The 15,893-nt window shown below is 36.1% G+C and overlaps 1 protein-coding gene across 11 annotated transcripts in view; it reads right to left on the bottom strand.

Annotated features, from left to right (window-relative positions):
* The window catches only part of HERC1 (HECT and RLD domain containing E3 ubiquitin protein ligase family member 1), a 194,690-nt gene that overhangs the window by 112,014 nt on the left and 66,783 nt on the right, over positions 1 to 15,893 (bottom strand). For all 11 annotated transcript variants that reach the window (XM_030317961.1, XM_030317966.1, XM_030317965.1 and 8 more), the window contains exons 12-17: positions 15,460 to 15,625; positions 10,598 to 10,723; positions 9,041 to 9,262; positions 5,135 to 5,287; positions 4,876 to 5,008; positions 2,652 to 2,843 (exon numbers count right to left, since the gene is read on the bottom strand). In XM_030317961.1, the coding sequence (XP_030173821.1) occupies positions 2,652 to 2,843; positions 4,876 to 5,008; positions 5,135 to 5,287; positions 9,041 to 9,262; positions 10,598 to 10,723; positions 15,460 to 15,625 (992 nt within the window). The remainder of the gene's footprint in view (positions 1 to 2,651; positions 2,844 to 4,875; positions 5,009 to 5,134; positions 5,288 to 9,040; positions 9,263 to 10,597; positions 10,724 to 15,459; positions 15,626 to 15,893) is intronic.

Genomic DNA, 15,893 nt, shown 5'->3' with positions numbered 1-15,893 from the left:
AGTTGTTTTAGTAAAATGACTTATTAAAAATTTTTTTTTTTTTGAGAGAGAGAGAGAGAGAGAGAGAGTGAGTGTATGCACACAAGCAGGGAAAGGGAAGAGGGAGAAGGAGGGAGAGACTCCTAAGTTTTAAAGGCCCGAATTGAGAACTGTCTGGTACTGAAATCCACACCCATGCTTCCTTACTATCATCTGTTTTTAAAAGCTCTTCACTTAAAAAAGAAAAACTACACTTAGCCATTAAGAACAGATGTCAGGGGCGCCTGGGTGGCGCAGTCGGTTAAGCGTCCGACTTCAGCCAGGTCACGATCTTGCGGTCCGTGAGTTCGAGCCCCGCGTCGGGCTCTGGGCTGATGGCTCAGAGCCTGGAGCCTGTTTCCGATTCTGTGTCTCCCTCCCTCTCTGCCCCTCCCCCGTTCATGCTCTGTCTCTCTCTGTCCCCAAAATAAATAAACGTTGAAAAAAAATTAAAAAAAAAAAAAAAAAAAAAAAAAAAAAAGATGTCAATGAAATCCTTAAAGAAAAACAAAGAAGATCAACAAATCCAAAAGCTTGTTATTTGAAAAGACTGATAAAATGGACAAACCTCTAACATAATCCAGAAATAAAAGATGGCATAAATTTAAAAATTAGAAATAAAAAATAGGATGTAACCACAGACACAATAGAGATTTTTTAAAAACCATCAATGAGTGGGGCACATGGGTGGCTTGGTCAGTTAAGTGTCCGACTCTTGACTTTGGCTCAGGTCATGATCTCACAAATTTGAGTTTGAGCCCTGCATCAGGCTCTGCGCTGACAGTGCGGAGCCTGATTGGGATTCTGTTCCCCTCTCTCTACCCCTCCCCCGCTTGGTCTCTCTCTCTCTCTCTCTCAAAATAAATTTAAAATACTTTAAAGAAACCATTAATTCCCACTACTGTAAATTTGTTATTTGGCATTATTTAGCAGATTATTTGCCAAAGCCACAATATATCTAAATGTGGGGAATAATAAAGAAACAAACAAAGAAAGCAAGAAAGAAGCCATTAATGAGTATTATGAACAATTTTAAGCCAATAAATCTGAAACACAACAAAATTATATTTTCCAGAAAAATATCAACTCACAATTTTAGAAGAAACAAAAAGCTAGATGACAACAATAACCACTAAGGAAAGAAAATTAATAGTCAAAGTCTATCCATATGCCAGAGCCAGGTAGTTTTATAGATAAAGTCTTCTAAAGCTTCAAAAAGAATTCAAAAAAATTCTATTTTATACAAATTATCTCAGAGAAAAGAGAAAAAAGGGAAGACTCCCAACAGATGCTATGAGATTAGTATAACTGTGGTAGTAAATGACACAAAGAATGGGAAATCATAGAAAAACATCAGTTATGACAATACAGATGCAGAAATCTAAAATAAATGATACCTAACTCACCTAATACAAACAGATGAATCTTAACAAGTTCTGATATGCTTTAGGAAAACAAGAGTAAACCTGGAATAGTTCCATATAAAGCCTAATCAACACTGTGCTACAGTTGTAACCTTGATACTCAACTTCACCTAACTCTAGTTGGTACAGAACCGTACAATGCTAAAGTAAGACAGGCCCTCAGTGTCATCTTGTCCAATCCCAATCCTTCCAGAAGAAACCAAGGTTTAAGAAATTATAAGCAACTTGCCCAAGATCATACAACCAAGTCACTAGTTTTATGCCTTAGTCCAGGATTCTTTCTAATAAAACATGTGGCCTCACTTAAACTTGAAAGGTTTTTAAGACTTCAATAATCAAACTCCTTTGATGACCTTATGATAGACTTTAATGGAAAAATGGCGTTAATGTTTTCTAGATATGGTACTTTAAGCTATATCCAACTGAATGAGATCATCAATATTTTATAAATTGGAGTGAATTCACGTGCCATGCCTAAAATCAGAATGCTGTATGTATGTATATGTATATATACATAGGCATGCACACACACTATATATGTATATATATACGTACGTATACACACACGTATAAATATATATACGTATATGTATACGTATATATATGCATGTATATATGTATATGTATGTATGTACATGTATGAACGTATGTATATATACGTATATATATATTCTCTCAAGCGCCTTAAAAAAAAACCCACGCACAATAAAGATAGATTCTCATTTTTTACATTCAGTTATCTATATATCCAACCAAAATATAAAATATTTTACTGTCAAAGAGATTTAAAACTAAAGATTCTCTTCATTTAAGAAATAAAATTTTCTAGTCAAATCAATCCATTGATTTTAAAATGTGTCATCACGCTGCTGACTGAACTATGAAAGAATGCTTGCTTATTATCCGATGTAAAATATGTCCTAATTTCAACCATGTCAAAATTTGAAAAAAACGTGTCTCAGAATCAATGAAATATACTATTGAAACCTGATGACCATGTAAAGACCCTATTTATGCACTGTTACATATGACCACCTTTCTTAAGTTTTCCCATTTCAGCTGCCCTTTAGACTGCAAGTTCCTACACCATAACAACCTTACCCTTTGATTACATAAAACACCCAAGTGACAGATATGATTTACCTGATGCGTGCAAGAAGAAGAACTTTTCTCAAAAGCATTATTTATTGTTTTACTCTCCTTACTTACCATGAAGAGGCCACTGTAACTCTTGGTCTTCTAAAAGAGCGGCAGCTGGCAGGAGTCTGTTAAGGCAATCAAGAGGTGGCAACAAGTCGAGGAGGTAACTCAAGAGAGGCCGTGCCACCGACACAGGGAGTAACAGTAGGGAGTTAACAATCTGGCAGAGCATACTCCCTGCAGCTGAGACGTATATCACATCTATGAAAGGTAAGAAATTCAACATGGATCAATTGTTTCAAACAAACTTTAAAAAGAAAAAACCTAAGAAATACTATTTTAGCTTAAAACTAGAGCACACTAATTCAGTAATTCTTTGTCAAACATCTATGTGGCAGCTGATATGGTATTAGTATTTACTCACTTCCAGAAAGTACCACCAGCAGAAACTTTGTGGGAAAACACACATATCCTTGTGCCAACACATTCAAAAGATTAAAGCTGCTTCCCTTAAAATGCATTATGAATTTCTCATTCACAAGTTTATCCTCATTTTCAGATTTACTGAAGAAATATTCATGGACTACAACACACAAGGCACTGTTCTAGGTGAAAAGGAGACAGCTGTGAACAAAGAACTAAAAACTCCTACCCTCATGATACTTACATTCTATGTGTTTTGTTTTTTATTTTATTTATGTTATGTTTTGAGAGAGAGAAAGAGAGAGGGCTTGTGCAAGAGTGGGGGAGGGGAAGAGAGAGTGAGACAGAATCTTAAGCAGTGCAGAACCCAATGCGGGGCTCGATCCCACAACCCTGGGATCATGACCTAAGCCAAAATTAAGAGTTGGAGATGCTCAACCGACTGAGCCACCCAGGTGCCCCTCTATGTTTTTTAAAACGAATTTACTTTTCTTTTTTTTTAATTTTTTTTTTCAATGTTTATTTATTTTTGGGACAGAGAGAGACAGCATGAACGGGGGAGGGTCAGGGAGAGAGGGAGACACAGAATCGGAAACAGGCTCCAGGCTCTGAGCCATCAGCCCAGAGCCCGACGCGGGGCTCGAACTCACGGACCGCGAGATCGTGACCTGGCTGAAGCCGGACGCTTAACCGACTGCGCCACCCAGGCTCCCCACGAATTTACTTTTCTTAAAAAAATCAAGGTCACTTCAAAGCATCTGTCTTTTCATCTGTATTGGTTTTAAATTAATTTTATTTCAATATTTCATCGTATTTGGGGGCAGGGAGGATCTTCAAAGATGAGCTCTGTTTGAACGAATTTTAAATACCTATGGAACAACAAAATGGAGGTGTCCAGAAAACAATGGTTTCAGTTTCTTTCTTTCTTTTTTCAGTTGGGGAAATTCAGAAATAAGGTGGTTTTGAAGAGACATACTGAATTTTAGTTGCCTTTGAGACAACCAAGAAGAGACACCCAGTAGATAACTACAAAAGGCTTTAATAGTGTGAAAAAGGAATTCTCAGCCAGATGCAGATACAGGAATCAACATATAGTCAAAGAAAATGGGACCAGATAAGATCAGTTAGGGAGAAAAGAGGGTTGAAGGCAAAATTCAGAGAGTCTTAAACATTAAAGGGCATGTCCAAGAGAGAGGAACTTATAGGAACCAAGTGGAAAAAAGCAAACAGAGTGACAGAGTAAAAAGATGATTGTGACTACACAGAAACCAAGAAAAAAGAAAGCATTGCCAGGAGGAAAGTGAAACACTTGGCATATGCTGAAGAAAGGTAAAGAAACAGCAAATAAAAATTCACTTTATGCCATTTAAAATTAATCTTTTTGAGCATGTATCATCCAACGCCTTTAAATTAGGGCTCTTCCGGGGGTGCCTGGGTGGCTCAGTGGGTTAAGTGTCTGACGCTTGATTTTGGTTCAGGTCATGATCTCATAGTTTTGAGATCAAGCCCCAAGTCAGCCGCCATGCTGGGCATGGAGCCTGCTTAAGATTTTCTCTCTCCCTTTCCTTCTGCCTCTCCCCCACTTGCTCTTGCATGCTCTCATTCACATGCACTCTTTCTCAAAAAAATTAAAAAATTTAAAAACAATAAATTAGGGCTCTTTCATGCCAAATAGCATCTTTTAAGATCAGTCATATCAATCACTATTACCATCACCTCCAAACCAAAATCAAAAGATCTTCAATAGGAAGGAGATTCAAGATCATTCCTATTCCATTCAGAGGTTTCAGGCTCCCTTAATGCTTTGGAAAGGCTAAGAATTCTTGCTTTACAATCACTGATTAAATGTCAAATCTAGTACCAAACACACCTCTTAATTTTTCTCCAACACTGCCATTCCAAGGACTTTCCTTGAGCAAATTTGCCGAACGTGAATAAATATCTGTGGCATGAGGCAACAAGAGCTGAAGGTGTTTATGAAGCAATGCCACGCTGCTTGAGTTCTAGGGGAGAAAAGTTCTTATATTACTACTGTAAAACATTCAAGGTACAGAAATATCATAGTTTACCCAAATATCTGAGTTTCAAGGTCCCTGAGAGATCATCATAATAGGCAAAGAATCACATACCTCACTAATGTTATTGATATGGCAAAATGCCAGCAGTTGTTTCTGCAGTGAACACAGGAGTTCATGAAGATGAGCAGGCTGACTGTTTTCCGAAGATGATGTTCCAAGTAGAAATTTATCACTATTCTTTTCTAGCTCTCCAAATGCTTGATCCTAAGATGATACATAAAAGAAGATTAAATCCGAAGTACTTAAAAATAAAAGTAATGTCCTACCATAAATGATTGACTTAAGAAGCCACTGTCTCCTTTCTCCCGTTATCAATCTTTAAATCTTTGCGCTATTGTTCTTAGCTATTAGATAGCAAGATTTGTCAAGCAATTTCAATTTGTTTTACTGTTTAAACAAAAGTAATGCGCATTTCACCACAGAAACTTTGAAAATTGAGAAAACCATATAAGATCCACAAACATATTTCAACATTTTAATGCTGTTGCTTTCCATACCTCTTGTGTAAAAGTTTTGTTTCCACATACTGTGAAATGACACAAATGAACAATTGAACACTATTCAAAATTAAATTAGGTTATGATTATAAAAAAATAAATGATTTCAACTATACTGAAAAAATAGGCAGAAAAAAAAAGAAATGGACTAAAGAGACATAACAACTAAATACAGTGTGATCCTGGATTGGGAGAAGGGGTTGCTATAAACACATTATTGCGACACTTATACAAATCTGAATATGGATTGTATATTAGATAATAGTTCTGTATCAATGTTAAATTTTCTGAATTCAGTAATTGTTCTGCTGTTATGCAAAAGAATACCCTTCTTAAAAAATACATGCTTATGTGCTTAAGAATAGCCAGGAGGGCATTTATAACTTACTCTCAAACTATTTAGAAAGATAGATAGATAGATAGATAGATAGATAGATAGATAGATAGATGAAGCTAATTTAGCTAAAGGGTAGAAGGGATTCTTTGATTCTTGAAAGTCTTATATAAGTTTTAAATTAGTTCAAGCTAAAAATATTTTTTTAAAAATTGTTCCTGTAGAGGCGCAAGGGTGGCTCAGTCAGTTAAGCGTCTGACTTTGGTTCATGGTCCATGGGTTCAAACCCCACATCAGGCTCTGCGCTGACAGCTCAGAGCCTAGAGCCTGCTTCGGGTTCTGTCTCCCTCTCTCTGCTCCTCCCCTGCTCACACTGTCTCCGTCTCTCTCTCAAAAATAAATATTAAAAAATAAATAAATAAATAGATAAATAATTAACTGTTCTTGTAAAAAATTTAGAAAATACCAAAACTGTATTTTAAAAAATAAGTTATAATTACCATTTAGCCAACACCCAAAGAAAACTCACTATTAATATTTTTTAGTGTATTTCTTTCCTGATTTTTGTGACTATTTCATTTTTTTCACAATACTGCATATTCTATGTTTAGACTTCTCTTTTCCAGCAGATTCACAAATATTTTGTTTTCAGAAGCCATGGTTATATAAATTTTAAAAGTCATAATATTCCCTTGAGCATATATACCGTAACTTACCACCCATTTTAGATATTTAAGTTGTTTCCAAGTTTTATTTCTTATAATCATGTGATGAACATCTTTATGCATGAAGTATGGTCGATGTGTACAATATCCAAGACAGAGTCTCAGAACATTTTAAGGCCCTTGCTATATAAGCACCATTATAAGCTGCCAAATAAGCACTGCTATAGACTGAATGTTTGTATCCCCTCAAAATTCATACATTGAAACCCAATCCTCAGTGTGGTGGTATTTGGAGATGGGGCCTTTGGGAAGGGATTAGTGCCCATATGAAAAAGACCCCAGAGAGCTCCGTTGTGTGAGGACACAGCAAGAAGATGGCTATCTATGAACCAAGAAGCTTCAAATTTGCCAGCACCTCTGTAACAGTGAGAAATAAATATGTTGTTTAAAAGTCACCCAGTCTATGGATGACTACGGTATTCTGTTACAGCAGCCCAAAGAGACAAGCACCACCATTTTAAAATCTGGGGAACATGACAAATTTGGACAAATAATTTAGGATTGTAGCCCAAAATCACTTAATATTTTATTTCCATTTCCATATAACATACATATCAACCCCACCCCTAATGAAATTAGAAAGGCACTACTTAATTTATTTTCACTTGTTAATTTTATTTTTAATTATAGTAAAATACATACAACATCAAATTTATCATCTTAACCATTTTTGAATGTGCAGTTCAGTAGTGTCCAATGCGTTCACATCATTGTGGCATGTGCCACGTTTAATTATATAAATGCAAGATTGTATTTTCCTTTGTAAAAAGACCAAATAAGGGACACCTGGGTGGCTCAGTTGGTTAAGCATCCAACTCTTGATTTCAGCTCGGGTCATGATCTCACAGTTCTTTGAGAGAGAGAGAGAGAGAGAGAGAGAGAGAGAGAGAGAGAGAGAGAGACAGACCCAAGTAGGCTCCATGCACTGCCAAGGACTCTGTCTCTCTCTCTCCTCCTGTCTCTTCCCCCCCCCTCTGCCCCTCCCCCACATGCTCTCTCTCATAAATAAATAAACATAAAAAAAAAGAACAAATAAAAGCATTAAGAAATCTCTAGTCAAAGAGGGTAGATTCTTGCCTAAAGTACATGTAACAGCTATACAGGAACTGCCCTAAGGATATATGACTAATTACCTGGCAGCAGCTTCTACAGCTGAAGGCAAAACTATTAAACCACAGTAACTGGAGGGTGTTTTCTTCCAAAGGACAAGCACACCAAACTATATTTCTGGTGTTAAGAATCCCATGGGCTTCACACTTGACAGTGACAGCCAGTCGACTTTAAGAGAAAGGCACTACTTTAATGCAGCATAAATATCCCTTACAACTTTGGAAAAAATGTACTGTCAATAACAAATGGATATACCATGACACTGTTCCCATTCCACATGCAGCCAAACATCAGATCAAATTTACATTCTTAAATCTGAAAGAAAATTATATAAGCTCAATTGTCACTCTGACTTAGCCACCTTTTAATGTGGACAGAATAGAACACTAAGACTTGCACAGAAGAATATATAGACCCAACCCTTCAGGGGCATAGGAGACAATATGAAACAATATATGAACTATTCAAAGTTAAGTCATACAGTACACGTAACTCTAAGATCTAAGGATATGCAGTTATAATTACATGGTTAAATAGGGTTATTTGGTAAGGCTTCCTTGAAGAAATCACAGATTAGTAGAGGAAGCTGGAGACAGACATGTCATGTCCATGAGCTCAGAGGAGTGGTGTGTAAGCCAAATGATGAAGTGTCTGAAGGGGTTTTAATTTAAAACAATGAGGTTATTTAATACAACTAGGTTATTCCAGCAGTAAGATGCAGAGACCAGCAACAGTGACAATAACTACAACACTGGTATTAACATTAGGTCATGATAGTGTGGGTCAGAACCAACAGAAATGGCGGGGGGCGGGGGGAGATGGATCTAAGAAATACTTAAGAATTAACTACATCCTAACACAGGGAAAACTATAGCATCTACTGTCTTCTACTGACCAGCTATTCTTAGTAAGTACCAACCACATTGTAACTATAGGAGTATATATTATTCCCTTCCTCACTATTTTCTTTTGCAAAATGCTTTTGACTATTTTTATCTGTTTATTCTTGTACACTGACATCAGAAAAAATTGGTAAAATTCTAAAATAAATCTTTTTGGAATTCTCAATTACAAGTCATTTGGCTTCTACAGTACTTCAGAAGATCTGACACATGTTTTCCCCCTTTGGGGGAGTGAAGTCCAGAGTTTTATTCATTTCATACATATTTAAATGTCAAAATACCTTAACCTGAAGCCATCCCTATCGCCTCCAAAAAAACAACAAACAAAAAACAACCAAAAAACCCCAAGCTTTATTCTTTTTTTACTACAAAGAAAAAGAGCAACTTACTGTATAAAATCCTAAATTTCTTAAGAGAGTTTTCATCAAAATTTCAGCCAGATGAGTGTCTGGATGGCAGCTCTGAGTGCCATAAGGTTGATCTGACAGGTTTCCATAGCCAGTACAAACAGAAGAGAGGTCAGCAGCATCAGAAGGTGAGCTATAGCCAAGTAAGGAAGCTACATGGGTATGATCTTGTAAACTTGTCAGAATGATATCCAGTTGCATTCTCTAAAGAAAAATATTTTCATCCATGAAGTAGGTACAAATAGTTTAAAATGCATTTAAAAAGAAAAAAAAATTCCACTTAATATCCTGATATTTTAGGAAGCATGTATTTAAAAGAAAAGCTATGCCGGTGTCCAGATGACTCAGCCAGTTACGTGTCCGACTCTTGATTTCAGTTCAGGCCATGATCCACTGTTCGGGTTCTGTTCTGGCAGTATGGAGCATATCTGGGATCCCCTCTCTTTCTCCCTGCCCTTTCCCTACTCATACTCTCTTATTCAAAAATAAAATAAAACTTAAAAAAATTTTTAAAAAGAAAAGCTATCCCATTAATACCATTTAAAAAGTGTAACTAAGGGGCGCCTGGGTGGCGCAGTCGGTTGGGCGTCCGACTTCAGCCAGGTCACGATCTCGCGGTCCGTGAGTTCGAGCCCCGCGTCGGGCTCTGGGCTGATGGCTCGGAGCCTGGAGCCTGTTTCCGATTCTGTGTCTCCCTCTCTCTCCGCCCCTCCCCCGTTCATGCTCTGTCTCTCTCTGTCCCAAAAATAAATAAACGTTGGAAAAAAAAAATTTTTTTAAAGTGTAACTAATAATATTTTATTCCTTTTTACAATAATACATAATACCCAAACTCTAAGCAAAATGATATTCTCTGCATAATGATTGTAGTTAGCACTTTAAGAATAAGAAATGTTACCAGATAAATTATACTACACATTGTTCTACAGAATTATCAATGTAACTATTTATTCTAATATTTCAAATGAATCAACTGAAATCTAAACTAGTAAAAAATACTCACTGGAGTCATCGGTGGATTATATTGCCAGTAAGAACCACTTTTTCCCTGAAATCTACAACTCTACAATTGATTGTTATACTTGGGTTGAGCAAAATGTACTTATTTTAATGTACATAATATTAATAATGTAATATTAAAAATGGAAAGAATAAGCATATTTATATCCTCAAATATATTTTCACAGTCATCTTTTACTTTTTATATAAGCAATTTCACATAACATTCTGGGCATGGAACCAACAGTAGCACATGACCTTGATTTCAACTCAACACATTATAAAATGTCTCTGGCTTGACAATATAAGTAACAAATTTTGAAATTTTAATAACTAGCCCCAAATCATTTAATAAATTATCATTTGCTTCACCTTCATTAGAATTCTGGGAACTCTTCCAGCACAAAACATTAAATATTAGGATTTACTAGACCCATCAAGAATTATTCCATGAACACATGGCAATTGATTAGCTTTATTTCCCTCTATTTTTGTGCGTGTGATATTACTGGTTTACTCAGATACAGGGTAAAGGCTCACCTGTCCTTTAGATAAGCTTTCCCATCTATCAGGTCCTTGGGGCAAAAGAGAATGAAGTAACTCCATACGTTCTCGTAATGGCGGTAATAGCATGGTTGCTCCCACTGACAGAGTTTCAATTACCACCTAGTATCAAAAAAGAAAAGTGTATTTATTGACCTAGTCCTTATCTTTTTAAAAGAAATACATGAAAAATAAAATGTACTGATTATTAGGATCACAGAAGTCTAAAGAAAGTAGATCACAGAAGTCTGAAAAAGTGACATGAAAAAAGAAAGCATGCAAGTCCTTTAGAGGTCTTTAAGTAAACTAGGATACATATTTTGAATTTGCCACTAAGAGCTAATCATCATCCAACAAATATTTAGTATTGACTTTTTAGTTCAGGTCCTGGTAAGGCTCTTTGCAAAGTGCTGTAGACACAAGTGAACAAGACACACAAAAGCCTTGCTTTCATAAGCATACAGTCTAATGGGAAAGAGATCCTGAGCAAGTTTTTACAAGTGTGAAAGGAGTCACATAGGGAAAGTACAAACTTGAATCACACACACACGTAATTAACATGGCCGATGGGCTCATGGAAGGTCTCCCTGAGGATTAGCCATTTAGGTTAAGATTTTTTTTTTAATTTTTTCTTAATGTTTATTTATTTTTGAGAGAGAGAGAGAGAGAGAGAGAGAGAGAGAGAGAGAGAGAGAAAACGCATGCACATGTGAGTGGGAGAGAGGCAGAGAGAGGGAGACAGAATCCAAAGTAGGCTCCAGGCTCTGAGCTGTCAGCACAGAGCCTGACTCAAGGCTCGAACCCGTGAGCTGTGAGATCATAACCTGAGCTAAAGTTGGACGCTTAATTGACTGAGCCACCCAGGCACCCTGAGGTTAAGAATTTTAAAATGAGAAGAACTTAACCCAACAAATGTTCAGGTAGCTATAAAGAATAGCTACAGGGGCGCCTGGGTGGTTCAGTCGGTTAAGCGTCCGACTTCAGCTCAGGTCGTGATCTCGTGGTCCATGAGTTCGAGCCCCGCGTCGGGCTCTGTGCTGACAGCTCAGAGCCTGGAGCCTGTTTCAGATTCTGTGTCTCCCTCTCTCTGACCCTCCCCCGTTCGTGCTCTGTCTCTCTCTGTCTCAAAAATAAAGGTTAAAAAAAAAATTTTTTTTTTAAAAAAAGAATAGCTACATTATCTTAGGCCTCACAATTTCTCAGGGCTATAGCTTCTTTATCAGTAAAATGAGGGTGTTGGACAAGAAAAAATAAACACTTGAAGATTAAGGGCTCTTATAAATTTAAAATACAAAAGAAATTTAAAAAACCTGACTAGAAGAGTTAGAATATAAAATTAAATTTCTCATAAAGTAGAGGGGGAAAAAATGGAAAACAGGAAAGAAAACCAAAGAAAAATTATGAGGACTTGTCCAGGATGTCTAGTAACCTAAATAACAAGGGGTTCCAGAGAGACAGAAAACAGTGAAGAGGAAATCAATACACAATATACTTCAAGATAATTTCTTAAAACTGAAGGCGATGAGTTTCAAAATTAAAAAGGTCCACCCAAGTATAAACCGATCCACATCAACTGAAATGTGAGAACACAAAGGACAAACAGAATTTGCTATAAAACCCATAGAAAAAACAGATTTCTATACAAAGGATAAAAATTTGAATGCATTTGTTTTCTGAACAGTAACACTAAAAACTAGAAGACAATGACTTCTACAAGAGAATGAATTCTTACAGGAAAATGATTTAGATCAGAATACTACACTCTCAACTATTCGTGAAAATATTCAACTCACAAACTACTTCATTTTGAGGACATTTTCAAAGAATATTTTTCCTATCTACCCTCTCTCAGAAGCTACTGACGGATATAGAAACCCAGCAGACAACGCCCTAACCAACTGACCAAGGTCAAAATCTCCAGTAGTAAGATACATCAGTACCATGAACCCCATGATGCGATGTACTAAGGACACATCATCATTTCTGTGGCATTCTTGTCAAAAATGTATAACCTCAGTCCAATCATAAGAAAACATAAGAGATAGATATTCAATAAAATAACTGACCAATATTCAAAAATTGTCTAGGTCATGAAAGACAAGGAAAAAATGAGGAAAAAACAGTGCAGAAGACTAAGGAGAAACATCAACTCTAATATGGGATACTGAATGTGATTCCTGCAAAAGAATAAGGTCATTGGTGGGAAAATGATAAAATTTCTAATAAGCTGTTTAGGGTAATGAATAGTATTAAACCAACGTTATTTTCTTGGTTTTGATAATTGTATTGTGGTTATGTATGATATTAGCATGAAGCTAAGTGAGAAAACTATATTTTATGCAACTTTTCCTGAAGTCCACAAATGGCTCAAAATAAAGCATTTAAAAAGAAACAAAAAAGAGCAGCAACAGTGATTATTGCTACAAATGGATTAAGTTACTAGAAGTTTCAGAGATAAGGAACAGAAACAGGCCTGTACACATTCTGAGAGAATTCATCTCCTAAGGACTCTCCTAACAGAGTAGATATCAAGGACATTCAAGGAATAAATAAACAATTCTAAAGATAATTTTTTAACGTTTATTTTCCTTATTTTCTTCCAGTGATTTCTGACCTTTTAAAAATACACTACCTCATTTCTGATAAATATTAAAAACTCAAAGTTCCTATTCACCACCAGGTTAGTATTTCTTCTACCTGCATGCCAGGGATATGTCTCTCAAGTTGAAAAATCGGTTATCTTTTTTGTTTTTTTTTTAAATTGACATCTGATTCACATGTCATAAAATTCACCTTTTTTTCAGTATAAAATTCAGTGGTTTTTAGTATATTCACAGAGTTGTACAACCATCACCCCTCTTCTAATTTTAGGACATTTTCATCACCCCCAAAAGAAATTCTGTGTCTGTTAGCAGTCACTCCCCATCTCTCCCTCCCCCAAACCCTTAACAACCAACTGATTTGTTTTCTTTCTCTACGGATTTGCCTACTCTGTACATTTCATATTTATGGAATCATGTAATATGTGGCCTTTTGTGACTGGCTTCTTTCGCTTAGCACAATGTTCACAAAGTTCAATCATGTTGTAGCATGTATCAGTACCTCTTTTTTATGGCTGAATAATATTACCCTCCATGGACATACCACATTTAGCTCATCCATTCATGAGTTGACAGACATTTGTTTATTCCCACTTTTTGGTTATTATGAGTAATATTGCTATGAACATTCCTATAAAAGATTTTTGAGTGAAAATTCTTTTGGGTATAGACCTAGATGTGGAAATGCTACATTATATGGTAATTTAAGGTTTATTTAAGGAACTATCTTCCGAAAGCAGCTGTCCCAATTTACATTTCCACCAGCAATTAGAGAGTTTCAATTTCTCCACATCCTCACCAATACTTACTTGCTATTGTCAGTCTTTCTGATTGTAGCCACTGAGTGGGTTTGAAGCAGTATTTCATTGTGATTTTGATTTGCATTCCCCTAATCACTAACACTGGTGAGCATTTTTTTTTCATGTGCTTATTGGCTATATGCATATTTTCTTTGAAAATGTGTCTACTCAAGATTCTTTGCTCATTTTTAAAGTTGGGTTACTAAAAAAAATTTTTTTTAAAAGTTGTGTTATTCATCCTTTTTACTGTTGAGTTGTAAGGATCCTTTATATGTTCTGGAAACTAGAGTATTATCAGACATATGATTTACAAATATTTCTCCCATTCTATGAGTTGTATGTCTGTTTTCTTGATAATATTCCTTTGAGGCATAAATGTTTTTCATTTTGATGAAGTCCAACTTCTCTCTTTTTTTTTTGGTTGCTTGTACTTTCAGTGTCATATCTAGGAAACTATTGGCTAATCCAAGGTCATAAAGATGATGGATGAGTTGATAAGCAAAATATGATATTTACGTACAAAAGATTATTAAGCCTTAGAAAGGAAGGAAATTCTGACACAGGCTACAACATGGATGAACTCTGAGGACATTACACTAAGTGAAATAAGCAGTCACAAAAAGACAAAGAGTAAATGATTCCACTTACATTATATATTTAGAGTGTCAAAAATCAAAGAGAAAGAAAGTAGAATGGTGGTTGCCAGAAGCTGGAGAGAGGGTGGAATGAAGATTTATTGTTTGGTGGGTGTAGAATTTCAATTTTATAAGATGAAAAAAATTACGAAAATGAATGGTGATGATGGTTGTATATTATGAAGGTATTTAACACCACTGAACTATATACTGAAAGATGGTTTATGAGCACTAGGGTGGCTCAGTAGGTTAAGCATCTGACTCTTGATTTGGGCTCAGGTCATGTTTCTCAGGGTCATGGGATCAAGCTCCACATTGGACTCTGAACTGAGCAGAGAACCTACTTAGGATTCAATCTCTCTCACTCTCCCTTTCTCCCCCTCCCCTACCTCCGCCCCTTTCCCCCACTCACATGCTCCTTCTCTCTCAAATAAAAAAATAAATGGTTAAGATAGTAAAGTTTAAGTTGTATGTATTCTACCATAATAAAAAAATAAAACTGGGTCCTTGCCCTCAGAAATTCATCCTCTGGTAGAAAAGGAGCTGTATGTGAACAGACAATTCCAAAACATTGTGATGCAATAAAAACATATACAGGAGAAACCTAACCTGGCAGGAGAGCAGGGAATGAAAGGTTTCCCAAAGGTAACATCTGACTTTTGTCTAAAGGATGAGTTAACCAAAAACATTTACTCCCACCAAGAAAATAGGAGTAAGGGAAAGAACATCCAATTGAATTTTTCCAATATATGACTGAATTTATGAGCAACAAGTTCAGGGAAAGATGTGTCTGGAGATACAGATTCCAAGTCCTATATGCTTACCTCTTGAATTTCATCTGGGACAGTTGAATCCATCAGTCTGAAGAGCAAATTTCGAAGTGGACCTGCCTGTCTCCCAAGAATGCTGGTAGCTACCCCTCCCGCAAGCGCAAGAGCAAGGTGATTTGAAAGCAGCTTCAGGCACAGCTTGAGGAAACTGTGGTGTTCCCTGAAACCAAATAAACTACTATGAACTTCTGACCTACGAAAGAACATGTTCTATCCAGTTTGGGTAACATTTTTTTTCTCTTTAAAAATTTTGTCAAATTATGAGCAATAGTGATTTTTAAAACATGATTCGTGAAATTATGGGTAATTTTTCTTAAAGGTTATTATCAGTAAGTACCCGAAGTTTAGCTCTTTTTTAGATTTTAAAGGAGTTTAATATAAATGAGGGCAAAATAGGACAAAAAGAACAATAAGTCAAAACTCAAAAT

Source organism: Lynx canadensis, chromosome B3 (genome assembly GCF_007474595.2).
Source record: "Lynx canadensis isolate LIC74 chromosome B3, mLynCan4.pri.v2, whole genome shotgun sequence".
Lineage (NCBI taxonomy): Eukaryota > Metazoa > Chordata > Mammalia > Carnivora > Felidae > Lynx > Lynx canadensis.
This window is presented reverse-complemented; position numbering and strand designations above follow the sequence as displayed.